The 26162-nt window shown below is 42.2% G+C and overlaps 1 protein-coding gene and 6 non-coding genes across 7 annotated transcripts; 1 reads left to right on the top strand and 6 right to left on the bottom strand.

Annotated features, from left to right (window-relative positions):
- LOC311339316 (gamma-glutamyl hydrolase) lies at positions 1-21171 on the top strand. Its single transcript, XM_084464698.1, has 9 exons — positions 1-230; positions 710-824; positions 1380-1430; positions 2479-2563; positions 4393-4531; positions 18643-18749; positions 19082-19172; positions 19853-19990; positions 20268-21171. The coding sequence occupies exons 1-9, from the start codon at positions 119-121 to the stop codon at positions 20387-20389; spliced, it is 960 nt and encodes a 319-aa protein (XP_084320824.1). The 5' UTR covers positions 1-118; the 3' UTR covers positions 20390-21171.
- On the bottom strand, positions 7185-7240 carry LOC311339516 (U7 small nuclear RNA). Its single transcript, XR_014633229.1, has one exon. It is a non-coding gene; the product is annotated as a U7 small nuclear RNA (small nuclear RNA).
- Positions 8368-8423, bottom strand: LOC311339514 (U7 small nuclear RNA). Its single transcript, XR_014633227.1, has one exon. It is a non-coding gene; the product is annotated as a U7 small nuclear RNA (small nuclear RNA).
- LOC311339511 (U7 small nuclear RNA) lies at positions 10241-10296 on the bottom strand. The gene has a single exon (XR_014633224.1). It is a non-coding gene; the product is annotated as a U7 small nuclear RNA (small nuclear RNA).
- On the bottom strand, positions 13611-13666 carry LOC311339515 (U7 small nuclear RNA). Its single transcript, XR_014633228.1, has one exon. It is a non-coding gene; the product is annotated as a U7 small nuclear RNA (small nuclear RNA).
- On the bottom strand, positions 14985-15040 carry LOC311339501 (U7 small nuclear RNA). Its single transcript, XR_014633216.1, has one exon. It is a non-coding gene; the product is annotated as a U7 small nuclear RNA (small nuclear RNA).
- LOC311339500 (U7 small nuclear RNA) lies at positions 18282-18337 on the bottom strand. The gene has a single exon (XR_014633215.1). It is a non-coding gene; the product is annotated as a U7 small nuclear RNA (small nuclear RNA).
- Positions 21172-26162: the final 4991 nt, after the last annotated feature.

Genomic DNA, 26162 nt, shown 5'->3' with positions numbered 1-26162 from the left:
AGACTGAGCTAGATACACACACCTCCAGCTCGGAGACACGCGTGTCGTTTGGCTGTACTTCAATTGTAAATCCGCGAGGGTTGTGTTTTTTCTGCCGTGTTTTCAGCCACCTTGTTGGATGTATTCGCCGGCTGCTGCCGTCGTCGCGGTGCTTGCCGCCTGCCTTTGCGGTGCGCCTGTCGTGGTGAAGGCGCGGAACCCCGAGCCGTTAAACCACCGGCCTATTATCGGTGAGATAAACACGCACATAGACATACAGACACACAGGCACAAACAGGCCTATATTGTAGTGTGGCTTGTTGATTATATATAATTCCTCCGTGTGTAATTGACTAGAAAGAGGGATAGAGAGAGGAGCATTTCAGAGAGGGACATCCTGAACTGTAGCGACACTAGTACAATCATTTACAGTCAGCATATCCCCAGATAAAATGAGTCAACTCAAATGCTATTTATGATTGCGTTTATGGCTAATGCCACTGTGACATGGGTACCGGGATTACAGTGTATTCAGATGCATGTCATTAAGCAGCAGGTAGGGGTAAGAATGCCCTCAGGACCACCATACCGATACGATTACCGTAAAGTACAACAGTAAAAGGACATCAACAAAATACTTCACAAAATTCTTCATCTATACACAATATGAGTAGCAGCCATGCCAGTAACTGCAACAAGTGTCAACATTACATCATTGCTACCTGGGCAGGTGTGCTGGCCCAGGAGAACCTACCCGATGACCTCTTTGCCAGGGGCAACTCCTACATCGCCGCCTGCTATGTCAAATACGTGGAGAGCGCCGGGGCCAGGGTGGTGCCCATCAGGTGTGTTAAGCTGCCCTCCTATTGGCTGAGACGGCCACTACACACCTTACCGACCTGTGTTCATGTGTATGTGTTTGCCAGGACTTTCTTTAAGCCAAAGTCTATATACTGTTGAGTCAGGCGTCCGCTGTGGATTTATGGTTCTGTGTTGATGAATACCTAGAATTCCCCGCAAGTCAGTGTGAAGACGATGTGTCGTACAAATGAACATATATGTGAATTTGTACAATGTGAAGGAACAGGAAAGATGAGCGACAGGTCTGTGTGCGTGTAGGTTGACATTTCTTTGTTGGATGTGCGTCCCCTACAGCGAGGGGCTCTGTGGGCTACGGGGGTGATGTAGAGAGAGACCCAACACACCTGTGATGGCTAGTCAACAAATCCCACATAGCCTTGAGCTATCTACCTGTAGTCATTCAGCAGATGTTTCCATCCTAAGGGATCCATAAAGTAATCGTGCTGCATGACAGGCTTTCCAAAAAGAACCACACACAGTGTGGATTAGCTGTTGAAATGAATTTTGACTCGAAGATATTGATATTCTCGTTTCCCCAGAATAAACCTACCGGAAGAGGAGTATGTGAGGATCTTCAACTCCATCAACGGGTAAGTAGAATGCCCCCAGGGCCATGGGGGAAGAAGCTCAATTTCCATGTTAATTCGGAAATCACGGGGCGCCAGTTCAGGTGCGATGGCCATTCATGATGGGGAGCCTGACCTTGAGCATACCTGCCACATGACACGGTACCTCGAGATAACCCCGCTAATGGCTGCAGTGGCCACTTTATTGCTATCGTCTCATTGGACAGATTTGAGTTCACCAGAAGAAGAATGCTATTGATTCCACAATACGGCAATTCACCATGACGTCACACTATGTTCTTCCGGGTGGCAAAAGCCGATGCATTCTCCGTTGGCACCACTAGTAAACAAACCCTTCCACGATCGAGAAAAACAGGGTAAATGGCTTGAATTAATAATTTTCTTCTTGCGGGGTGCTACGGGACGTCTCATTAATACATATATATATATATATATAATATATTATATTAATATAGTTTTCGTCATCGTTTCAACTTCAGATCAACAACAATGTTTTGTTGACTGTGTGACAGTCTTTGTTATTTATTATTATTAATTATTATTATTTGTGTTTACAGCCGGCTGGATGGCTTCTGGTCAGTGGTAGCCGCTCGTTCTGCCACCCGGAAGTGTCGTTACGGCTATTGTTTACTAACATTCTGAAATGCCGTATAGTCATTCTACTACACACGCATATACGCCAGCATACGTGTATTGGTGTTTTGCATGTTAAATGTTGTATTAAGGGACGTTACCAAGGAGTAGGGATGTTGTTTTGAATGTTGGATGGGGCTGTCTTATTTTGGATATGTTGTATATATGATATGACAGGTATTTATAACAAATAAAAACACCCTGCATAGTATTACTGGTTTCTCTGGAAGCTAAGCAGGGCTGGTCCTGGTCTGCGCTTGGATGGGAGACCAGTTTGTGCTGGTAGAGGTCTTGGAGGGCCAGTGGCAGTGGGCTCATCCCTCTGGCCTATGTAATATACCCAATTGATGTAATCACCAAAGATACCAACCTACTCCACCACCCCACCTTACCACTCTGCTGCCCCCCCACCCCCCAGGTTGCTGCTGCCGGGCGGAGACGTGGACATCGAGACCTCTCAGTTCAGTCGGGTCTCAAAGATCTTCTACAGCCTGGCTCTCAAGGTCCGCCCCCCCTCCTTCCAAGAGTAACCATTCATGTTACATTAGGAGACGTGTTCTAAAGCCACTGCACAGAGAACAGAGTTCTGTTTACTGAATATAACAACCCTTACCCACGCAGACTCCAAGTGTTTGGAAACAAAAACCAGCATCCAATACCGAAAACCAAAGGCTCTGTGCACTGGCCTGATGTTGGTGTTGGTTGGTAATGGTCTGTGTTTGTTAGGGTAGTGTGCAAGCGCCTTCAGTTAGATTATATTAAAGCTCTTGGCATCAGAAAGACGAGGTGAGTCGATTATCAGTGCTAGTCGAGCACATCATTGGTGATGGTGCCTGCTAAATTCTGTTTATTTTTTATTTGAAAGACATCTATCTCAAATTGATCTGATGGTGTTGGGTCCCTGGTGTTCAACCCCACACCAAAAGGTTCATGGTTTGATCCTCACAGTTCAGTCTGCCTGTAGCCTGTTGCCTCTGCCTTCAGCAGCATGCTTATTGTTTGACTTAGTGTAGTGTAGTGTGGTGCTGGGTGGACAATGCAATTGTTCACATATCACACATTCACAGGAACTCATAAATAACTAATCACAGTTTATTAAAATACTTGCAAATGCACAGGAGGGTAGCCTTCATAGCTGAGCTGTCTGGGGTGGAGTGCCAGATTGCATCAGGAGGAAGGTAGATTACACAGAGGGACATTGTAAATTACTACTATAATTAATACACATACTATATTAAGTACTCAGTTATCACCTTGCCTCAATTATCACACCTGCTATAGATGCAACACCTACTATAGTTAGAACACACACCATCGTTAGTACACATGCTTCAGCTATCACACCTACGACACCACTGGAGCAATGGGATCGTAATTTATTACCACTTATTCAGGGGAATGATATTAAATACAATAATTGACAATTTTTCGGAGTCTGAGGTGAATAATTGTTTTAGTATATACTACACGTGAACACTCCAAAAATAAACAAGATAACACTTTTTGCCGGGATTTATTTGTTTTTATTAGCGGTGAGACAACCGTCACGCAAGCAAAAACAATATCCCGAGTTGAGATCTCAATCATGGGATATTGCCCAAAATCCCCAGATAACGAACCAATCAAATTGCGCCATCTCAGGAGGTTCATGTGTAGTATATACTAACAAGGATTATTACGCGGCTCTTCTCAATGCTGTGGAATGCCCAGTTCACTTGCATGGGCCTTCCTGACTTACGGTGGTGAATTATTTTTCAATAATGACCGTTGCTAAGCATATAATGACTGCTGTCAAGGAAAGTCACGTCTTTCGTATCACTCTGCAAGTAGTCCGGTAACTTATCAACCCCAGCGTATTCGGTTGCTAAGCGACATCAACGTCTTTGCCGGACTATTTCTCTGCTGATCAACACTACGAATGCTGGTAACAAAAAAATTGTAAAAAGACACACCGTGTGAAGTTATTTTTTCGTTTTGGCAAGTAGCCGTAGTAGTAATAAGCGGCCCTTCAGGGCGAATCAAGACACCTCCGCTTCGCGTCGGTGTCAGGTTCGCCCTGTTGGGGCGAACCTGGCCCGACAGATAAGGTAACACACACAGATAAGATAATAGGGCAAAATGACCTATATTAATCACATTCAGGGATAGTTGGGGTGACCGTTGATAGAGAAGGATGATGGTAGTGAGGTCATCGAGACCTCTTTATAGCCTGAGACGTTGGAGGCTGGAGGCTGTAGTGGTGGAGAATAGTACTCCTGAAAGGAGAACGATAGGATGTAGATCGATGCTGGGTCATTGAGGCTTTAAAGGGTTTGAATGTCTTCTGCTCCAGGCAAACGATGATGGGGACCACTTCCCCATCTGGGGCACCTGCCAGGGCTTCCAGCAGATGTCAGTGCTCACAGCCAACAAGAACCTTCTGACCCTCACCAACACCAAGGCTGTAGCCCTACCGCTGACTTTGAGCAAAGGTAAAGCCTACACTAACCCTTACCCCGCCTTAACTACAGGTCACCCTTACCTACCCTCACCTTTACTACAGGTTACCCTTAATACCCTCACCTTTACTACAGGTCACACTCAGCTACCCTCACGTTAACTACAGTTAACGCTGTGTTCAGACTGCACATCTCATTGACTTTGCTTGGGGCGCTCTCGAAAGGCATTGTGGGACCGTCTGTTCCGTCTCCGTTGTCTGCGTCATAAAGATGAGAAATGTTCAACTTTTCAGGCAGAGACGGATCCGTCGGCCAATCAGATTGCGTTATGCAAATATTTGCAAATACACTACTGTGATGCTACTTGGACTCTGTCCAATGAAATCACGTTTGTGATACAACCTGGGAAAACACGTGGATATGTCAAAAAGCCGGCCAGCAGCGGGGGATTTAAAAATGCTAGGCAAAGCAACACTCACCACTTGCGACTACGGGATCCATTTTGCAATAAAAGGCAGGAAGAAGCAGAAAAAAGCCAGCTTTGTTAGCAGGAAGTGATTTGATTGGCTGCAGGCTACGTATACAAGGACTACTCCACTATACGTCAGACACGCCCTCCGTCATCCATCGACGGATGTCTGCAGTGTGAACACGGCGTAACTTTACATTAACGCCTTGTGCACACTACCTCTGTCAACGGACTGATCTCATTGACTTTGCATGGAGCGCCCTCGAAATGCATTGTGGGTCCGTCAGTCCGCTCCGTGGCCTGTGTCAAAAGTTGAGAAATGTTCAACTTTTCAGGCAGCGACGGATCCGTCAGCCAATAAGATCGCGTTATGCAAATATACACAAGTGCACTGTCCAATGAAATCGCCTTTGTAATACAACCCGGGAAAACACAGGGATACGTCAAAAAGCCCCCATCCGTCGCCTGACGGAGGTAGTGTGCACAAGGCGTCACACTACATGCGTCCGTCAACGGATGACCAAGGGTGTGTCTGACTTATGGGGGAGTAGTCTTTGTAGACGCAGCCTGCAGCCAATGAAATCGCTCCCCTCTTAAAGCCGGCTTTTTGCTGCTTCTTCCTGCTTGTTGTTGTTATTGCAAAATGGATCCCGTAGTTGCAAGGAGAGTGTTGCCCCTGTACGTGTACAGGGACTGGTCAAACAGAATTGGCCGATTGCCCACAGCAATGATAGCTTTCTCCTCCATTTTTAAATCCCCCGCTGCCAGCCGGCTTTTTGACATATCCACGTGTTTTCCCGGGTTGTATAACAAAGGCGATTTCATTGGACAGAGTCCAAGTAGCGTCTTTGCGTAACCGCGATGTGATTGGCCGACGGATCCGTCACTGCCCGAAAAAGTTGAACATTTCTAAACTTTTCACGCAGGCCACGGAGCCGACAGAACGGACGGACCCACAATGCATTTCGAGAGCGCCCCATGCAAAGTCAATGAGTTCCGTCGACGGACGCATGTAGTGTGATGTTACGTAACCCTCACATTTACTGCAGGTAACACTCACCCTCACATTAACTACAGGTTACTCTCACCTACCCTCACCTTTACTACAGGTTACCGTCACTTTAACTACAGGTAACCATCACCTTTACTACAGGTAACTTCCACCTGATGTCACATTTACCTGAGGTATCATTCATCCAAATGAAACCATATCCTGTATCAGGAACATTTCAAACATGTTAATTTTATTGGCTTATTTATTGATTTTTTTTTTACAAAAAAAACTGACAAATCTCCCGTCTGAGATCCAGCAAGACTATTTTATCCTAAAAATAAACTCAAAACAATGACTTGCAATAAATAGATATTCTCTGACTTTGAAAATAGCTTAAAAGCAATGAAAATGATAGGGAGCCTGTAGTGTTGAGGCTGTGTTGAGGTGTTATTTAATGTTTGTTGAACTGCATTCTTGGTGTTTCTGCTATTTTCAGACTGAAACCAGACTGATCAGCATAATGCCACATCACACCTCTGTAATTTGCACCATGACACCGTGACATGGCTGTGGACTGGTCAAAGTATCAAGCTTCCAAACTATAACTCAGTTTTTTTTTTACTATGGATCCTTCTAGATAAATATTAAAGAGCTAATTCCCACGGTGAGGAAGCTGCATCTTTGACTGGACGACAGCCATGTCACTCATGGTGCATCACTCATCTGATGTCAGACAATATGATGCAGTTATTCAACAGACAATAAATGAGGCTAAGGGCTAATTCCACAGAGTAGAGAGCAGCTTTAGGAATCCAAATGCAATGTTAGTAAAATTGTGTATGTTGTAACGTAAGTTATTCAAACAATAATTTGAGTGGTTTAAAATACCATCATTACAAACTCCCAGCATGCATCTGTAGCATGTAAACATCACCTTCTAAACAAAATGGAAAATGTGAGGTTAATGTTAGGCTGGCAGCTAGCTGTCCAGCCCTTTGCAAACACACAAAAATACTATTATTAGTCTGGATGGTGCCCCTGTTATTATTAATGTTATAAACATGTTTTAGGGATAGTAAGAAAAACTATAGAAGTGACAGTCATTTTAGTTCTTAACTTACTTGATTTTCACCAAAATCTATGTAAATAACCACATTTCCAGAATGTATTTCATAAGACAAGAACATGTGGAACTCTAGATAGCTTTCTTTAGACAGTATAGTGTGGGATCCATTTTTACTAGGGATCCTTCTAGATAAATATTAAAGAGCTATTTCCTGCCATTTGGTGTCTGGAAGCGGTGTCTTAGATGGGTGGACAGCCATGTCACTCATGGTGCAGTTACGTAGAGGGGGTTGAGACTATGCTTTTCAGCTGACATCATACAGTGTGATTCAGTACTTCAGGAGACAATAAATTAAGCTAGGTGCTAATTGGACAGAGTAGAGAGCAGCTTTTGGACTCCAAATGCAATGTTAGTAAAAATGTGTATGTTGTAACATAAGTTATTCAAACAATACCTTGAGTGGTTTTAAATACAAAACCTGAAGGGTTTAGTTCTGTGAAATAACTCACTGGTAGAGTGTAGATACACAAACACAGACTTAATTATATCACAAGCCACACACACACACTAGGGGAATAAACAACATTTATATGTTCAGTTGTACATTGACACACATTACTTACTTTGGGAAAAAAGGAAGCCCCGCCCCTCTAATACGCCATGAGTGACATGGCTGTGGACCAGTCTATCGATTCTAATTCCTACATTACACTGTAGGAATTAACTCTTAACTCTAAAATTTGTTGTTTATTTTTTAATCTAGAAGGATCCATAGTAAAAGGGATCCAACACTGTCTAAAAATATAATCACCAGAAGGACAACCTGATAAATGGGTATAGATCTTATTACCAGGTCTTCTGTTGTCTATGAAGTCCTTCCTAACCTATGAGATATATTTTGTGATGGATAAATGTAAAATGTCCCTTGCTAGTTCTGTCTTCAAGGTGAAACTAGAACAGAATAAGTTATATACGTGTACAGTAATGTTGGATCAGTAAAACTGGGGATAGGCCCTACTAGGTGTCATCCTAAACTCCCAGCATGCATCTGAAGCATGTCAACATCACCTTCTAAACTAGATGGGAAATGTAAAGTTAATGATTGGCTGGCAGCTAGCTGTCCAGCCCCTGGTAAACACAACAAAATGATTTTGTGTTGCTCCTGTTAATTTTATTAACATGGTTTAGGGATGGTATGAAAAATGATAGTGACTGAAGTTGTAGTTATCAGTACCTTACTAGATTTTTTAATAGATTTGTGTAATTAATAAGATTTCCAGCAGCTATATTTCATAAAAAAAAATAAAGAACTCATGATAGGTTTCTTTAAACAGTATAGTGTGGGATCCCTTTTTACTAGGGATCCTTCTAGATAAATATTAAAGAGCTATTTCCTGCCATCTGGTGTCTGGAAGCGGTGTCTTAGACGGGTGGACAGCCATGTCACTCATGGTGCAGTTAGGCAGAGGGGGTTGAGACTATGCTTATCAGCTGACACCGTACAGTGTGATGCAGTATTTCAGCAGACAATAAATTAAGCTAGGTGCTAATTGGGCAGAGTAGAGAGCTTTTGGACTCCAAATGCAATGTTAATACAAATGTGTATGTTGTAAACTAACTTACTCAAACAATACCTTGAGTGGTTTTAAATACAAAACCTGAAGGTTAAGTTTTGAAAATCCTTCCTAACCTTTCAGATATGTTTTATGTGTATATAGATAATTACTTGTTAGTTTAAAGACACTAAACTTTTATCCACATTTTCTACCAGATGAAACTGGGACCAAATCAGTAATATAGCAGTACAGTAATGTTTGCATGCATCAGCGGTGTGTAAACATCCGACATGTGTAGTCACCTTCTGAACCAAATGGTAAACGTAATGGAAATGCTTCACCAGGGTAGCTAGCTGTCCAGCCCATGTTAAGCAAAATCAAATACTATTATTACTCTAGGTGGTGGTGCTGTTACATTAATTGTATTAAAATGTTTTCAAAATGTTCTGGAAAACTATAGACTTTAGATGTGATTTACTGATGTATACATCAGGTATATTAAGTAAGAAAATAGCATACAGAGAACTCTACAACAGAATATGAAACAGCCAGAAAATGGGGATTGTTACAGGTTACACATTATACCTTTGATAGAGATCTGACATTTCTCTCCCTCAGTTAGTTGTGTGTGGTTCGGGTGTGTAGTTGGGTGTGTGTGTGCATATATATATATATATATATATATATATAATAGCTTCATATTTGTAGAATCCCTAGTCAAAAGGGATCACACAGTACACTGTCTAAGCAAAACTAGAGCTCCTGGTTCTATTCAGACACTAGAGTGTGGGATCCTTTTTAGTAGGGATCCTTCTTGATAAATATTAAAGAGCTAATTCCTACAGCACGGCTTATGTTTGAATGTAAATAATCCAAACAGCTTGAAATAACTGAAATAACTCACTGGTACAGTGTAACTACATAAACATAATACAAATCTATACCAGAATCCAGCCACACTAGGGAATATTCAAATGAATGGGTTCAGTTTTACATGGATACGCAAAGGAAGCCCCACCCCTCTAATACGCCATGAGTGACGTGGCTGTGGACCAGTCACATCTGTCGCTTCCAGACATTCAACTGTAGGAATTAACTCTTAACTCTAAAATTACTTCTTAATTTTTATCTAAAAGGATCCATAGTATTAAGGGATCTTATTACCAAGTCTTCTGTTGTTTATGAAGTCCTTCCTAACCTATGAAATATATTTTGCGATGATAAATGTTAAATGTCCCTTGTTAGTTTTGTCTTCAATGTAAAACTAGAACAAAATAATTTTACCTGTACGGTAATGGATCAGTAAAACGGGATAGGCCCTACTAGGTGTCATCCTACACTCCCAGCATGCATCTGAAGCATGTCAACATCACCTTCTAAACTAGATGGGAAATGTAAAGTTAATGATAGCCTGGCAGCTAGCTGTCCAGCCCCTGGTAAACACAACAAAATGATTTTGTTAGGCAGGATGGTGCTCCTGTTAATGTTATTAACATGGTTTAGGGATGGTCTGAAAAACAATAGAAGTGACTAAAGTTGTAGTTATCAGTACCTTACTTGATTTGTAAACAGATTTATGTAATCAACATTTCCAGCAGCTATATTTCATAAAACAAGAAATGTAGTACTCCTGATTTTTTTCTTTAAACAGTATAGTGTGGGATCCCTTTTTACTAGGGATCCTTCTAGATAAATATTAAAGAGCTATTTCCTGGTGTTTGGTGTCTGGAAGTGGTGTCTTAGACGGGTGGACAGCCATGTCACTCATGGTGCAGTTACATAGAGGGGGTTGAGACTATGCTTATCAGCTGACACCATACAGTGTGATGCAATACTTCAGCAGATAATACATTAAGCTAGGTGCTAATTGGACAGAGTAGAGAGCAGCTTTTGGACTCCAAATGTTAGTAAAAATGTGTATGTTGTAACGTCAGTTATTAATACATACCTTGAGTGGTTTTAAATACAAAACCTGAAGGTTTAGTTCTGTGAAATAACTCACTGGTTGAGTGTAGATATACAAACACAGACATATTTATATCACAAGCCAGCCACACTAGGGAATAAACAACATTTATATGTTCAGTTGTACATTGATACACATTATTTACTTTGGAAAAAAGGAAGCCCCGCCCCTCTAATACGCCATGAATGATGTGGCTGTGGACCAATCAAATATATCGCTTCCAGACATTACGCTGTAAGAATGAACTCTTAACTCTAAAATTAGTTATTTATTTTTTAATCTAGAAGGATCCATAGTAAAAGGGATCCTACACTGTCTAAAAATATAATCACCAGACGGACAACCTGATAAATGGGTATAGATCTTATTACCAGGTCTTCTGTTGTTTATGAAGTCCTTCCTAACCTATGAAATATATTTTGCAATGGATAAATATAAAATGTCCCTTTCTAGTTTTGTCTTCAAGGTGAAACTAGAACAAAATAATTGTTTTACCTGTACAGTAATGGATCAGTAAAACTGGGGATAGGCCCTACTAGGTGTCATCCTACTAGTGATGGCAAATTAAGCTTTTTATGAAGCATTGAAGCGTTTAGCCAATTGTTTCGGAAATAGGTTTGTTACTCGAAGCTTCAGTGATAGTGACCTCTGCTGGCGAAGTGCAAGGTTGCAGTGGATTTAACGTATGTTTGCTTTGAAAATGAGTTGATGTGTGGTACACACACACACACACACACACACACACACACACACGTTATATTTATTATTTACAAATAAAGATTGATGAATGTGTGTTGTTTTATTGAGGAGAGTGCTGGGAAAATATGGCATAGGTTGCTGGCTTGGGTGTGCTTGTAAAACTATGACAATCGACAATATGAAGGCCGGGGATCAAACTGGCAACCATCCGATTTTGAGAATACCTGCTCTACCTCCTGAGCTAAGCCGACCTCAGATGTAAATGAATGACAGGGGGCTCCCTTGTTTGTGCTTGTCGAATTATGACAGGGGGCTGGGAATCCCTCAAAGATTGAATGAAGATGAATGATATAATGATCCAATACGCAAAAGCAACAATGCAATAGCAAAGTTATTGAATAACACAAATTATCCATGGTTTAGAGCACTCATAACGTGTCGGTGCTCAAATTCAAAACGACTCAGCCTGTCAGAATGGATCGTGGAATGGATTGGATCGTGAACCAGTCAGGTCGTTCATTCAGGAAACAAAACAGTTTCTGCTTCGGACGTCATATGTCACATGCTTATTTTCATGAAGCAAGCGCCGAAGCAGTGCTTCATAGCGAAGGGTTCAAAGTATCGGTGCTTCGGTATCGCATTGCCATCACTACATCCTACACTCCCAGCATGCATCTGAAGCATGTCAACATCACCTTCTAAACTATATGGGAAATGTAAGGTTAATGATTGGCTGGCAGCTAGCTGTCCAGCCCCTGGTAAACACAACAAAATGATTTTGTTAGGCAAAATGGTGCTCCTGTTCATTTTAATATAGTTTAGGGATGGTCTGAAAAACGATAGAAGTGACTGAAGTTGTAGTTATCAGTACCTTACTTGATTTTTTAATAGATTCATGTAATAGTATTTCCAGCAGCTATATTTCAGAATTGAAGAAATACAGAACTTGTGATGGGTTTCTTTAAACAGTATAGTGTGGGATCCCTTTTTACTAGGGATCCTTCTGGATAAATATTAGAGAGCTATTTCCTGCCATCTGGTGTCTGGAAGCGGTGTCTTAGACGGGTGGACAGCCATGTCACTCATGGTGCAGTTACATAGAGGGGGTTGAGACTATGCTTATCAGCTGACATCATACAGTGTGATGCAATACTTCAGCAGATAATACATTAAGCTAGGTACTAATTGGACAGAGTAGAGAGCAGCTTTTGGACTCCAAATGCAATGTTAGTAAAAATGTGTACGTTGTAACGTCAGTTATTAATACATACCTTGAGTGGTTTTAAATACAAAACCTGAAGGTTTATTTCTGTGAAATAACTCACTGGTTGAGTGTAGATACACAAACAGACTTATTTATATCACAATCCAGCCACACTAGGGAATAAACAACATTTATATGTTCAGTTATACATTGACACACATTATTTACTTTGGAAAAAAGGAAGCCCCGCCCCTCTAATACGCCATGAGTGACGTGGCTGTGGACCAATCACATCTGTCGCTTCCAGACATTACACTGTAGGAATTAACTCTTAACTCTAAAATTACTTCTTTATATTTATCTAGAAAGATCCATAGGAAAAAGGGATCCAACACTCTAAGAAGTCTAAGAATATAATCACCAGAAGGACAACCTGATAAATGGGTATAATTCTTAATACCAGGTCTTCTGTTGTCTATGAAGTCCTTCCTAACCTATGAGATATATTTTGCGATGGATAAATGTAAAATGTCCCTTGCTAGTTTTGTCTTCAAGGTGAAACTAGAACAAATTAAGTTTTTTTACCTGTACAGTAATGTTAGATCAGTAAAACTGGTGATAGGCCCTACTAGGTGTCATCCTACACTCCCAGCATGCATCTGAAGCATGTCAACATCACCTTCTAAACTAGATGGGAAATATAAAGTTAATGATTGGCTGGCAGCTAGCTGTCCAGCCCCTGGTAAACACTATGAGATATATTTTACGATGAATAAATGTAAAATGTCCCTTGCTACTTTTGTCTTCAAGGTGAAACTAGAACAGAATAAGTTGTATGCTTGTACAGTAATGTTGGATCAGTAAAACTGGGGCTCTACTAGGTGTCATCACAAACTCCCAGCATGCATCTGTAGCATGTAAACATCACCTTCTAAACTAGACAGAAAATGTAAAGTTAATGATAGCCTGGCAGCTAGGTGTCCAGCCCTTTGTAATCACACTAAAATAGAAAAACCATAGAAGTGACTGAAGTTAGTAGTAGTTCTTACCTTACTTGATTTATACCTAGTTCTATGTAAATTACCACATTTCAACAATGTATGTTTCCTAAGATAAGAACATGTGGAACGCCGGATAGTTTTCTTTAGACAGTAGAGTGTGGGATCCCTTTTTACTAGGGATCCTTCTGGATAAATATTAAAGAGCTATTTCCTGCCATTTGGTGTCTGGAAGCGGTGTCTTAGACGGGTGGACAGCCATGTCACTCATGGTGCAGTTACATAGAGGGGGTTGAGACTATGCTTATCAGCTGACACCGTACAGTGTGATGCAATACTTCAGCAGATAATACATTAAGCTAGGTGCTAATTGGACAGAGTAGAGAGCAGCTTTTGGACTCCAAAAGTAATGTTAGTAAAAATGTGTATGTTGTAACGTCAGTTATTAATACATACCTTGAGTGGTTTTAAATACAAAACCTGAAGGTTTATTTCTGTGAAATAACTCACTGGTTGAGTGTAGATACACAAACACAGACTTATTTATATCACAAGCCAGCCACATTAGGGAATAAACAACATTTATATGTTCAGTTATACATTGACACACATTATTTACTTTGGAAAAAAGGAAGCCCCGCCCCTCTAATACGCCATGAGTGACGTGGCTGTGGACCAGTCACATCTGTCGCTTCCAGACATTACACTGTATGAATTAACTCTTATCTCTAAAATTACTTCTTTATATTTATCTAGAAAGATCCATAGGAAAAAGGGATCCAACACTCTGTCTAAGAATATAATCACCAGAAGGACAACATGATAAATGGGTATAATTCTTATTACCAGGTCTTCTGTTGTCTATGAAGTCCTTCCTAACCTATGAGATATATTTTGTGATGGATAAATGTAAAATGTCCCTTGCTAGTTTTGTCTTCAAGGTGAAACTAGAACAAAATAAGTTTTTTTTACCTGTACAGTAATGTTAGATCACTAAAACTGGGGATAGGCCCTACTAGGTGTCATCCTACACTCCCAGCATGCATCTGAAGCATGTCAACATCACCTAAACTAGATGGGAAATGTAAAGTTAATGATTGGCTGGCAGCTAGCTGTCCAGCCCCTGGTAAACACTATGAGATATATTTTACGATGAATAAATGCAAAATGTCCCTTGCTACTTTTGTCTTCAAGGTGAAACTAGAACAGAATAAGTTGTATACTTGTACAGTAATGTTGGATCAGTAAAACTGGGGCTAGGTGTCATCACAAACTCCCAGCATGCATCTGTAGCATGTAAACATCACCTTCTAAACTAGACAGAAAATGTAAAGTTAATGATAGCCTGGCAGCTAGGTGTCTAGCCCTTTGTAATCACACTAAAATAGAAAAACCATAGAAGTGACTGAAGTTAGTAGTTCTTACCTTACTTGATTTATACCTAGTTCTAAGTAAATTACCACATTTCAACAATGTATATTGCCTAAGATAAGAACATGTGGAACGCCGGATAGTTTTCTTTAGACAGTAGAGTGTAGGATCCCTTTTTACTAGGGATCCTTCTGGATAAATATTAAAGAGCTATTTCCTGCTACTTGGTGTCGGGAAGCGGTGTCTTAGACGGGTGGACAGCCATGTCACTCATGGTGCAGTTACGCAGAGGGGGTTGAGACTATGCTTATCAGCTGACATACAGTGTGATGCAGTATTTCAGACAATAAGACAATAAATTAAGCTAGGTGCTAATTGGGCAGAGTAGAGAGCTTTTGGACTCCAAATGCAATGTTAATACAAATGTGTATGTTGTAAACTAACTTATTCAAACAATACCTTGAGTGGTTTTAAATACAAAACCTGAAGGTTAAGTTCTGAAAATCCTTCCTAACCTTTCAGATATGTTTTATGTGTATATAGATAATTACTTTTGTTAGTTTAAAGACACTATACTTTTATCCACATTTTCTACCAGATGAAACTGGGACCAAATCAGTAATATAGCAGTACAGTAATGTTTGATCAGCAAAATTTGTGCATTGCTCTACTAGGTGACCACACACACTCCCAGCATGCATCAGTGGTGTGTAAACATCCGACATGTGTAGTCACCTTCTGAACCAAATGGTAAACGTAATGGAAATGCTTCACCAGGGTAGCTAGCTGTCCAGCCCATGTTAAATGTTAATCAAAAACTATCGTTTCTCTAGGTGGTGGTGCTGTTTTATCAATTGTATTAAAATTGTTTCACATTGTTCTGGAAAAGTATATACTTTAGATGTGGTTTACTGATGTATCCATCAGGTTAATTTAACAAGAAAAGAGAATACAGAGATCCTCACATTATTATTTAGACAATTAAGTGTGAGTTCAATTTTTACTGGGGTTCCTTCTGTATAAATATTAAAGAGAGATTACCTACAGTGTGTTGTTTGGAAATTATATATGTGACTGGTCCACAGCCACATCACTCATGGTGCATTGGAAGGGCGGGACTTGACTTGACTTGCTAATCTGGAACATATCAAAAGGTTTAAGTCTCTACAACTGAATATGAAACAGCCAGAAAATGGGGATTGTTACAGGTTACACATTATACCTTTAATAGAGATCAGACATTTCTCTCCCTCAGTTAGTTGTGTGTGGTTTGGGTGTGCAGTTGGGTGTGTGTGCATATATATATATATATATATATATATATATAATAGCTTCATATTTGTAGAATCCCTAGTCAAAAGGGATCACACAGTACACTGTCTAAGCAAAACTAGAGCTCCTGGTGGTTCTATTCAGACACTAGAGTGTGGGATCCTTTTTAGTAGGGATCCTTCTTTATAAATATTAAAGAGCTAATTCCTACAGCACAGCTTATGTTTGAATGTAAATAATCCAAACAACAGCTTGAAATAACTGAAATAACTCACTGGTACAGTGTAACTACATAAACATATACAAATATATACCAGAACCCAGCCACACTAGGGAATATTCAAATGAATGGGTTCAGTTTTACATGGATATGCAAAGGAAGCCCCGCCCCTTTAATGCACCATGAGTGACATGGCTGTGGACCAGTCACAGATATCACTTCCACACACCAAATGGTAGGAGTTAGCGCTTTAATTGTTATCTAGATGGATTACTAGTAAAAAGGGATCAGACAATAACCTGATGAAATGTTGTAGACCCTTATCTCCTGTGGGGTATACTACTAAGCCTGCTGAACATACCCAGGCTTTCTTGGGTAAACCTGCATCGTTAAAGACACAACTCAGGTTTTCCACTTTAGGTTCATTGCGCGTTCACATGAAAGGGGCGTTTATCGCGTCATTTTATTAATCTTTACATAATGGATAGAGCAAGAGCAGTCTATTTCACTCAAGGAGGAACAGGTAGTCATAATGAACTCCTATGAGGAGTTCAAGAAGCAGATAACAGCTAAGGGCAACATAGTTGCACATAATAAGGCTAGGGAGGCATGCTGGCAAAAGACAGCCGATAGAGTAAATTCGTAAGTGAAAAGATTCTGCATAATGTCTAAAAAATAACTATGCCAAATGCAGAGTTGTTCGTCATTAATCCCCATAAAGTGATGATGATTTCAAAATGCAAAAGCAACGTCCAACCTGCTTTATTCTATCATTTAGGGAATTCACTTTAAATACACCTATGTAAGAAATGTATAGCATATGTTTTAAACCTCTGACATGTAGCAGCGGTGGCGTAGTGGATTACTACAAGACCCCAACGCCAGCGGCAGAGGTTCAATTCTTGCCTGTCCATCATCATTCCGTTTACCCCCATCTAGAACATGGGTTCAAGTTTGAAATAAGCACAGTACTATAATTCCATAACCTTTAGTGAATAAGTATTCCACATGAAATAAGAATTGGGACATTGTAAGCCACACATTTCACACAGAAATTCAAGACTGAATAAATAAAAGAGCGACTTTCGTGTCCCAGATAACCCAGGCTTTGAGCGCAACATACCTCGCTAACCCACTAATCAAGGTTCGTAGTGTACCCCACAGGTCTACTGTTGTTCATAATTTTCTTTCTAATCTCTGATATATTTAGCAATAAATAAATGTACATTTACCCTCGCTACTTTTATCTTTCAGCTGGACTGGAACAAAATTATTGATATAGCTGTACAGTAATGTTGGATCCGTAAAACTGGGGATAGGCCCTACTAGGTGTCCTCACACACTCCCAGCACGCATCTGTAGCTTATAAACATATAATAAAATATAAAGCATCAGCTTCTGAACTAGATGTGAATTTCCACAGGTATTTCATCTTGGTTTCCTTTAAACTGAATAGTGCAGGATCCATTTTTACTAGAATCCTTCTAGCTAAATATTGAAGAGCTTATTCCTGCAGTGTTAGGTCTGGAAGCGGTATCTGTGACTTGCCAACAGCCTTGTCACTGATGGTGCATTAAAGTGTAGGGGGCGGAACTATGCAAATCAGACACCAGCTGTTTTGCCTAGGTTAAATTGAGACCCAATCAGTAAAATAGCAGTACAGAAATGTTGGATCATCAAAACTGGGGCCATACTCTACTAGGTGACGTCCCACACTCCCAGCATGTATCTGTAGGGTGTAATCAGGCGGTCACCTTCTAAATCAGCAGGTAAACATAAAGTAAATGATTAACCGCAGCAGCCAGCATGGTGCTGCTGTTACATCATTAATGTTATCAACACATTTGATGGATGGTCTGGATGACTAAAAATTGGTCTGTGATACCGACATTTCATATATACTGTATATAACTTTGTTATACAAGGGCATTAAGGAGCTCTGGATTGTTTTCATTCAGACAGTAAAGTGTGGGATCCCTTTTTACTAGGGATCCTTCTAGATGAATATTAAAGAGCTAATTCCTGAAGATCCATGTCTGGAGGCCGCATGTGATTAGCCCACAGTCATGTCACTCATGGTGCTTTAGAGGGGAAGAGACAGTGTTTATGTATACTAGTAGGATGCTTCTAACCAATATGTCCCACCCACTTAACACTCAAGAAGTGATTAATATTGCATTGGACCGTTTATGGTTCTAGATATCAAAGGGCTACCAGCTCAAGTGTTGCTTGTAATGGACAACTAAACTAAGTAACTGAAGGTTTTCATTCATCCTTCTCATTGTGTGTGTGTGTGTGTGTGTGTGGGTGGGTGGGTGTGAACACACAGCGGCCAAGTCCAGTCGTCTGTTCCATACTTTTCCAGAAGATGTCATGCAGTCGCTGTCTGAGCAAAACATCACGTCCAACTTCCATAGCTGGAGTCTGTCTCTGCAGGTGACCCCCTCTCCTTTGCTGCTCCTCGCCTTCCTCTTATCGGCCTTTCCTCCCTCCTCTTTTATGCTACATTATCCTTCTCCCCTATTCTGTTTCGCTATCTTCTCCATTCCTACCACATTGTCTTCTCCTCTTCTCATCCCATCTCTCCTCGTTTTGCGCCTCCCATACCTTTCTCAACCCTCATTTCTTCTCTTTTCCCCTTGGCTTCTATCCTGCTCTTCTATCTTTCTCATCGCCGCGGTCAAAACTTGACTGTTTAATTTTGTTCACATTATGTCCCTTTTTAATTTCGACCACTACAATAACTGTTTAACCTGAATCTCCAACAGAACTTCAGCCGAAACGCCAAGCTAAAGAGATTCTACAAGATTCTGTCCATCAACACGGACGGCAAGGTTGACTTCATCTCCACCATGGAAGGTACGTTACACTTATAATGTACGGTCACTGGCACTACTGGACTTTGATGGGTCCTTGTACTTTGTGTTAGTCTTGTGGCCATGTAGTTCCTGTTTCTTTAATGGCCCTTTCATTGTATTTCCTGGCCATGTTTGAAACCCCTCACTTGTTCATTAGTGCACTACTTAGGGACGTTTTGTTATGCTGTTTGATGTTTGAGTGTAGCAATCTGGTTACCTTTTAAAATGTCACTATGCGACAGTAAAATAAGTGAAAAACACCCATTTCAGCCCTACATCCACAGTTCACAAAAACAAGCGATCAACATTACAGACAATTATTTTCACACAATCATACAATTTGGGAGTCATGTAGATAAATATGAGTGGACAGGAGTTATAGATTTCACAGTGTGGTCCGAGTTTATATAGCCTGATCCAACGGCTTACCCATGTTTATAACATCCTCCATCATATAGCCTAGCGTAAGTGCAGACAGATTCCATTAGCACCGCGGTTGTCCTTTTGCTTTTTCCACCAAGTTCAAGAAAAGGTGGTTCGGAAAGGACATAGGATGCAATTTGTTTGACTCTGTACTTCCTGGTCTGTCTGATGGGAGTGTCATTGTACTTCCTGGTCTGTCTGATGGGCATGTGATTGGTCCTGGTCTGTCTAATGGGTGTGTCCTGTCTCCTGCCCCAGCCTATCGGTATCCGTTCTACGCGGTGCAGTGGCACCCAGAGAAGAGCCCCTTTGAGTGGGTGGACAAGCCGGGCATGGTCCACCTGGGGTCCGCTGTCAGAGCCTCCTTCTACACCGCCTCCTTCTTCATCTCAGAAGGTGAGGAGCAGGGAGGGATGGAGGGAGGAGGAGGTAGTTGAGCGGGCTTGGTAGAGATGGAGGGAGGTTTGGAGGAGGGAGGTAGAGACGGAGAGAGGCGACTGAGGTTCAGGAAGATGACGCAATAAAGAACGGATTTGGTCGGTTCGGTTTATCAGAAAAGGTTTTCCAAATCAACTCTCGTAACTCTTCCCATCCTTCTATTTCTTTCTCTCCATCCTATTCCTCTTCTTCTCTCCCTTTCTCTTTCTATCCCCTTCCACCCTTCTATCATCAGCAATGAAGAATTTCCACAACTTCTCCAGCGCAGCAGAGGAAGACAAAGCTCTCATCTACAACTTCTCCCCAGACTACAAAGGACAGGGAGCTATCTTCATCCAGAACTACTACTTTGACTAGCGCTCTTCATCGAGACCCAGGACCCAGCTGGACTCCCCTAGCGCCCCAGCTACCCTCTCCTCCTCTGGGCTGGGTGTGCCTCTGACCCCCTTGGTTCCCCCTGGTTCCTGCTAATCTTTGTAGTGTCTGAAACTAATATTTTTATCTTCTTCTCTTTCCTCCTCCTCTGTTTCTCCTCATCTCTTCTTCTCTTCTCTGAGGGGCTTTTTCGGTTTCTCGGTCATCGGGTTAGGCAGGCTTGGTTAGATTGAGTTAATTCCAAACAAACAGACTCTTTGTCACCAAAACGTGTTGTGTGGTGTAGGTCATCTTATTATTCCTGAAGGGGACACAGACTTGGGTGTTTTAAGAGCTAAAGAGAAATATAACTCACTTTAAGAGATATCTTTGTCTAAAGAGAAATATATTCAGCGAAAGAGGTGTGTGTTAATCGAAAGATATCCACTAAAGAGAGATATCCTTACCATGATAATCATTTTATTTGTTGGTTTTTAATTTAAAAATGATGACAGCAGCTGTCTCTCAAAGAAAGACACATCTACATTTGTTTATTCATGGATGAAATTAAGATTTGGAACAGTTATTTTTCTCCTTAAGTTTATTTTTTAATATGATGAGTGATGATGAGTTTTAAAACACAAATATCCATGTTCTCTCTCTGAAAAATCTCAATGTAGTTTCAGAATGTATAAGATGTCGTGCTGTGTCACCCTGTGTGTAACTTACTGTGGTTGACTGACTTCTGCATTTTGTAGAAAGGGCAAAGGTCATATTTGTTACAGTAACCTTATCACATGTTGCGTTATCTAGCGCTGTGGCTTCAAATCGATGCATTGATTGTAAGAGTGGCGCGTGTTTGCTTGCAAATAAAGTAGTAAAACCTAATGGTGGCTAGTCTAGTTTATCCTATAAACTCGCTAGATGGCGCCACTACATACAGCAATTTATTTTATACTGAGTAATAAAACTCGCTGAAGTTAACAGCCTCCTTGCCCAAAAAAAAACCGAATATTGGGAGCTACTGAACCATAACCTACAAAGAAAAACAAAACCATTGATTGTTAGAGTGAACGTATAAATCAACTTGTGACCCATTCGCATAACGTTATTTGTAAATGTTCCACTAGGTGGCAGTAAACGTTCACTAAATCGCCACCTCAACCACAGGGACGTTTTTAAACCGTCGCTTCTCCGATTGGATTAATAGCCTACTGCCCTACTTGTACACAAGAAGACCCATGTTTTACTAGGTCAGTTTAATTTGATATGATCTGGTTTTATCCTTATTCTTAATTTGTACACTATTTCGAGTATTGTTTATCCTTTATGTGTATGTAATTGATCGTATTTATTCAATATAGGCATATATTAATTATTATAAGTCTATTTATACATTAGTATATGTATAAAGTATATCCACATGTGGTTTCATAAACGGGCATCTGGGTACACCTGCCAGTATACTAGGCCTACATCTCCCGTCCAACCCTATTTGTATTTCCCACACTTGTAATGAACATGGTTTTGATGAATGACTAGTGTTTTTGTTTTAATAAGACAGGAGATTGGAGCACGAAATGCAACCAATTACACATTTCTTCCCTGAAGCCCATTAATTATGAAGGTCTTCTGCGTCACTCCAACAACCCAATTTCCTCTCCCGGGTCACGTGGCTACAGCCGCTGTAAATGAGGGCTGAATGATTGAAATGTCGGTAGGTTTCCAAACATCATGACACGTCTGATTAATGTCAACCTGTGTGTGTGGGGTGGGGTGGGGGGGGGTGTTTGCACGCGTGAGAGAGAGATAAAACCTAGGTAATAAAAAAGGCATACATGTTGTCCGACATTTTTCTCAACATGATGACCTCTGCTGGCCTGTTATGGAAGCTGCATCGTGTAGCGGAGGGAATATTCCGCCAATCAGAAAGGTCCGCCGCGAAGAGCAGCGAACGAGCGGATAAAATAATGAATTTATTCTCAGCAGTTTCTCCAAACTGCGCTCTCATCTCCGCGGTGCCTTCTCGTGTGTGTGTGTGTGTGTGTGTGTGTGTGTGTGTGTGTGTGTTGAGGAGAGAGAAAAATAGAGAGAATGAGATGAAGCTGCCCAGCTGGAGGCAGCTTTTGTGTTCAAATTGTCCCCTTGCATGTTCAAATTTCCCCCTAGGTGCCGGTGTCGCGCGGTTTCCGCTTCACCGCTTCGAGCGTGCCCGTGTCTGCGTGTGCGCTGTCTCTAACGGAGGCTGGCGAGTAGAGAGACACGCGCGCGGCTGGCGTCAGACGTTCGCGTCCCTCTCGCGCCATGTGGAGGCGAATTAAAAGTTAAGTTAATTAACTACTTGAGGAAAGTAGAGCACGGGGGACGGAGCCAAATCAATTAGCTATTGGCAGGAGAGACGAGCTGGGGGGTACACACGCCAGTGTGCGTGCACACACACACACACACGAACACACGCACGCACACACTTTTTTCTTTACTAGTGTAATTGGTGTGAAGGGTCCATTACACAGAGATAGAGAGAGAGAAATGAAGAGAGAGAGGATCTTTACAGGTGTGATGTAGTTAAAAGGGACAGCTCAGTACACACTAACACTCTCAGGACACCAGGATTTACAGGATAAATCAGGGCACACACACACACACACACACATTCTCACACACGCACACGTCCATTTATCCCTTGGATGCGCTCTCCTCCCTTGTTCCATCATTCTCTATTCTATCTTCGTCTTGGTCCATCTTCCTTCATCTCCTCCCATGCTCTCCCCTCCAGGCGTGTACCAGCACAGCAAAATTCCTGACCGCAGAGTGCTGAATAAACTCCTACTACTGAAACCCAATTTCGGGATCTCTTTTCTTCAGGTGTGCTTGTGTGTACATCGGTTAAAAGTCTGTGGAGCCGGAGGTAGAGGCGGCAGCAGCATTGCAGCTTTTTGACAGACCACTATCTGAACCGTGTAGCTGCAACAGCTACGCCTCCCACGTCTCACGTCACCGCTCTCCGCCATCCGAGTGCTGGTTTCCGGGGGCGTTCTCACCTCAGGACGGAGAACGTCTGGGTACCACTGGTCCTGCCCGTGGCCTCTGTGGTCTCTGTGGTCTCTGGCTCCTCCTGCCGTGGCTTCCTGAGGGTCATACAAGGTCGGTGTTGCCGGTCCCCAGAGTGAGAGACACAAGTCCCCCGAGAACCCAATATCATCACTGACCTTCGGGGACATAGGTGTAGCGTGTGGCCGTCGCTAACATTGTTATGCTTTCCTGTACAGAAATGCATCATGGGATACAGTGGGATGGGAAATGAGTGCAGTTTTGCTGTTCACGGTTCCGCTTTTGCAGTGCATTATGGGTATTGAGCAATGCACTATATAGGGAGGATGATTTTGTAAACTAAAATTCAAGACACCACCACGAAAATGCAGAAGCCCCGAATAGTGCACTATATAGGGTACGAGTGGACCAATGGAGAACAGGGCATCTTTCTCCTCCACTCATCATGTGTCATCTGTCTGTCATCATCAAGATCCCCAGCACCTCTGATCCACGTGTGGCAATTTAATCGGTAGGTTGAAGAAGAAGAAGAAGAAGAAAAAACCTGTGGAATTGAAGCTGAATTAATGAAATGACAAACTGTCAACGCTGAGGAATGTGTCGCGTTATTAAATGAAGAAGGAGGACGCAGACAATATCGTCCCCGGTTGCGTTCAGGGAGGGAGAAATGATTTGATTAAATGGAAAAGTTGAAGGAGATTTTCAGCTGAAGCAGCATTTCAAATCCACCGTGGAGCAGTTCACCTGCAGTCCAATACCCCCTTCTGACAGACACACAGGTACACCTGTCTACCTGGCACTCTGCCTACCTGTCTCACTATGTGACTGGCTGTCTAGCTGTCTGTCTGTGTGTGTGTGTGTGTGTGTGTGTGTGTGTGTGTGTGTGTGTGTGTGTGTGTGTGTGTGTGTGTGTGTGTGTGTGTGTGTGTGTGTGTGTTAAGGTTAGAACTGTGAAAGTCAGTTGAACCAAGTAGCTTGGTTCAAACAGGATCAACCACTAATCCCTTATCTGCTCCAGCATGGAGGTGTGGGTGTGGGTGTGTGTCCATGCTTGGTAATTAATGACACCAGGGAGCTGTAGAGAGAGAGAGAGAGAGAGAGAGAGAGAGAGAGAGAGAGAGAGAGAGAGAGAGAGAGAGAGAGAGAGAGAGAGAGAGAGAGAGAGAGAGAGAGAGGACATGGAGGGAAAAGGGACACACACACAACGATACACACATGAATATACATGCCACATACTGTATACTTTAAGGTTGGGCGTGTGTGTGTGCATCGCTTGTGTTTGTGTGTGTGTGTGTGTGTGTGTGTGTGTGTGTTTTTATGTGCCCCTGTGTGTGAGTGTGTGTGTTAGGGGATTAGAATGAAAGGAGAGGATTATCATGAAGGACTGCCTGACAGACTCTCTCTCTCTCTCTCTCTCTCTCTCTCTCTCTCTCTCTCTCTTTCTCCCCTACGTTCCTCCTCTCCCTTCTTCTCTTTTCCCCACCTCTGCGCCACTTTTCACCACGTCTTTCCTTACTTCCTTTCTTGTCCCCAACTTCTCTGCACCTCCTCGCCCCTCCTCCTCCTACTCCTCCCCCTCCTCCTCTAGGTTCCATCCCTCTCCCTCTCACCTGTTCTGCTGAGTCTCTGCTTTGTCTTCATCATTGGCCCATCTATGGCTCATTTCCCTCGTTCCTCGTCCGCTTCCCACTTTGAAGTCTTCAGTTAGAGTTGCAAAAGGCTGCTCTCTTTCTGGTCCTCAACTACCGAGAAGCAGCCGCCTGGGTCCGTCGACGTCAGACGGCAGATCCTAATCCGAGGACCTGTTCGAGGAAGCATTCAGTGTGGTTACCTGCCCAAGACCTTTCAGGAGTGTGAAAGACTTGAGACGTGAGATGACCCCCACTGTAACCATGACGACCACTGCGCTCTGCCTGATAACAGGCTTCACCATCCCCCCCCCCCCGGGTACCCACATGAACAGCTCCAATTACCTAATGGGTCCTGACGCCCCGGGACCTAATGAGGTGCTTGGAGATGTGAGAGCTCTGCTCAACCTTGCCAGGGTCAGATACACATTATGGATGGTTAATGACACAGCACACAATAAGAGATCACCCCGGATGGATAGGTAGCAGAGCTTTACAAGTTGTTACAGTGCTTGGTTTAAAGGAAGGTGACCCCCCAAGGGACGGATTGAATCTGTCTGCAGCATCAGTACACCAACGATAGGATAGTCTAGTGGAACCTTATAACCTTATAGCCGGAAGACTCTCTGGGTTGGAGAATTAATGTCCAAGTCTTAATGTCGAAGCACTGTAAGTGAGGCATATGAGGAACTCCCTGGATCTGCACTTTGCCGTGGGCATGCTTTCCTTGAGTGTCCACAAGGCACTAGTCGGACACTAGAGGTCCCAGTCGTCCACCTGGTAGGTTATGTATGCTGACCTCACCGGACCAGTTACATCTCAGGACAGTTCAGACGTTTAATGGACTAAACATACTTGTGTGTTTGTGTAGTTGTATTGTAACCCTTTGTCCCTTTCTGGTTCCAACTCTTTCTCGTTCTACTCCAACCCCTCTCAGGTTTCTTACCCTAACCCTTCTAGCTCCTCTCAGGTTCCAACCCTAACCCTTTCTACAGACGATTCTGCTCTCTGGGGCTGATTCTTGCTGTCAGGCGGGCTTAAGGCAGAGCCTCAGCTCACAGGGGGGGTCCAGTGTTAATGGGTTTAGACGTCTCCTG

This window comes from Micromesistius poutassou (genome assembly GCF_964030765.1).
Source record: "Micromesistius poutassou genome assembly, chromosome: 2".
NCBI classification, from domain to species: domain Eukaryota; kingdom Metazoa; phylum Chordata; class Actinopteri; order Gadiformes; family Gadidae; genus Micromesistius; species Micromesistius poutassou.
Note: the sequence above shows the minus strand (reverse complement) of the source record. Positions and strands in the feature narration are given on the sequence as shown.

Excerpts from the sequence above, each read along its gene's own strand:
- LOC311339316 (XM_084464698.1), top strand. The coding sequence starts at position 119 with ATGTATTCGCCGGCTGCTGCCGTCGTCGCGGTGCTTGCCGCCTGCCTT. Across the intron at positions 4,532-18,642 it reads ACCGCTGACTTTGAGCAAAG|CGGCCAAGTCCAGTCGTCTG; the intron begins GTAAAGCCTACA and ends GTGAACACACAG. Across the intron at positions 19,991-20,267 it reads CTCCTTCTTCATCTCAGAAG|CAATGAAGAATTTCCACAAC; the intron begins GTGAGGAGCAGG and ends TTCTATCATCAG.